At 41.6% G+C, this 2,500-nt stretch overlaps 1 protein-coding gene across 1 annotated transcript in view; it reads left to right on the forward strand.

The window, feature by feature from the left end:
• Window positions 1-2,500, forward strand: part of LOC119575455 (transcription initiation factor TFIID subunit 11-like) — an 11,678-nt gene that overhangs the window by 8,511 nt on the left and 667 nt on the right. The window contains exons 4-6 of the mRNA XM_037923088.1: window positions 289-338; window positions 1,545-1,627; window positions 2,000-2,500. The exon at window positions 2,000-2,500 is cut by the window's right edge and continues 667 nt beyond it. Of these exons, the coding sequence (XP_037779016.1) occupies window positions 289-338; window positions 1,545-1,627; window positions 2,000-2,500 (634 nt within the window). The remainder of the gene's footprint in view (window positions 1-288; window positions 339-1,544; window positions 1,628-1,999) is intronic.

The raw sequence follows: 2,500 nt of genomic DNA on the forward strand, positions 1-2,500 counted from the left end.
AAGGAAATGCCACAATAAAAAAAAGAACCCTAAGAGATTTAGCCCATTAGAAACCCCCCCCCCAAAAAACCCCAAAAAACCCCAAAAAGAAAACCCCCAACACACCCCCACAACCACACACACAAACCACACACCCACACACCACCCACCCCCCCCCACACACACACCACACCCCAACAACCCACACAAAAACCCAACACAACCACCAACACAACACAAAACCGCCACCACACCCACCACACCACACCCACACACCCAACAAACCCACACACCAAACAACCCCAAAACAGCACCAAACATACACAACACAACAAAAAACAAACCCCAAACAAACCCCACCCCCCCCCCCCCCCCCCAAAACCCCCACACACACACACGCACACACAGCACACACACACCAAAACACACACACAACACACAAAACCACACACACACAACACCACACACAACACACAACACACACACCACACACCCAAAACACACACACACACCAAACACACACACACAAACAAAAAACACACACACACACACAACAAAACACACACACACAAAACACAACACACCAAACCACACACACCAAACACACACACCAAACACACAGACCAAAACACACACACCAAAACACACACACCAAAACACACACACCAAAACACACACACCAAAAACACACAAACACCAGACACACACACCAAACACACACCTACACACACACACACACACACACACACACACCACACACACACACACACACTCTCTCTCTCTCTCTCTCTCTCCACATTCTCATTAACACCAGGCTCATGCTGATAATGATACTGATCGGATTTGCACATCATAATCATGATTATCATACTCATAGTCACATCCACATCCAAACATCCATATCCACACTCCTCCTATGGACCTGTCCACCCACACACATACACATGTATGCCCACTTCCACACCTGTAGCCACACCCTACCTACCCACCTACCCACCCACCAACATCCACATCTTTGTCCGCATCCGCACCTATATCCACATCTGTCCCATCCACCTAGCCACATACCCTTCCCTCCTTCCTCATTGGTGCAATAAATGATTCAGCATTTATTTTCCTTGCAAAGAGGGGTTGGACATGGCCTTTTGAGGATTAACTCCTTATTGGTATATCATGAGGACCATCGGGTTGCAGCCCCCTGGCCTTTGTGGTCTTTGGAACACCTTCCCCCTATGTCTTTCGTGATCTACCTCTATCTCTCATTCTCTTTTCTCCTGTCCTCTTCCATCACCTCTTTTACCATTTCATCTTTGCTCTTTTTCATATGTCTGTACCATCTCAACTTGCTCTTTTTCAGTTACACCTCTTATTTTGTCAGCATTCAACATTCTCACTTCCTCATTCCTTTACCTTGTACTTAGGTACTTCCTGTTCTGTTTACTGTCTCCAAAATTGTAAAATTCCTTCACCATTCCTTGCATACCTACATACATCATACTTACTCCTTTGCTAGCACTCACTTCTAATACAGAGGTTATTAACCTCATCTAAGTAATATAATTATTAATTCCAGATTCACAAGAGCCAAGGAGAAGTGGAAGAACACCAAAATTGAGTGAAAAATTAAAAAGTTACTTAAATGACAAAGGTAATGTATATTATGTAAGAACATCTTGTAGGCATTATATAATTGATCAGTATTTAAAAGCTATTTGTAATTTGATAATGCTTGATTCTCCAAATCCTATTTTGTTTATTTGTTTATTTATACATATATATTTTTTGTATGTAATTTGGTTTGAATCCATATAAATACATACTTTGTGGTATGTTGAATATTTAATAAACTCTTTGGATTATCAATTTGATCATCATATGCATATTAGCTATGTATCACTTTGATGTAAAAGACTAATCTTGTCTTGAATTTTAGTTTACAATGTATTACAGTTAAAAAACATTAATAGTAGCAATTAAAAAATAGCAATTATTCCTCATGTAAAACTGTGATGCTTTTCAGGTGATGCCAAGACAGAAGTTGAGTCAACTGCAAAGAAGCAGTCCAAGAAGGCCTTAACATCTCATGGCACTCCAACAGATTCCATTCATCTTAAAGAACCACAAGTAACATTGAGAAAACTGCCTGTCTCCTCAGGAGTCAAAAATCTGAAGCCTCACACAAAGAGTCAAAACTTGCTGAGAAATAAGAGTCCACGTTTACCTTCCACTCCTGAGAGAAATGTGAAAGGGAACGAGAGGCAGGCTTCAAGCAAGAGGAAGAAAATGACTAAGAGAAAGTTGTCAGAAATGGAAGGCATTGAGATGAGGGCCAAGCCTTCACCCAGCAACCCCCAAAGGCCCATCTCAAAAACAAAGAAAACCAGAGTGTCAACAAATGGGAGCTGTGAAAGACTGGCAAGTGAAAGTGATGAGTCTCAGGAGAAAGATGAGGAAGAGGAGGCACAAGAAGATGAAGATCGAGAAGAAGGAAGACTAGAAGAAAGAAGAAGCATTGATTCTG

This window comes from Penaeus monodon, chromosome 7 (genome assembly GCF_015228065.2).
Source record: "Penaeus monodon isolate SGIC_2016 chromosome 7, NSTDA_Pmon_1, whole genome shotgun sequence".
NCBI classification, from domain to species: domain Eukaryota; kingdom Metazoa; phylum Arthropoda; class Malacostraca; order Decapoda; family Penaeidae; genus Penaeus; species Penaeus monodon.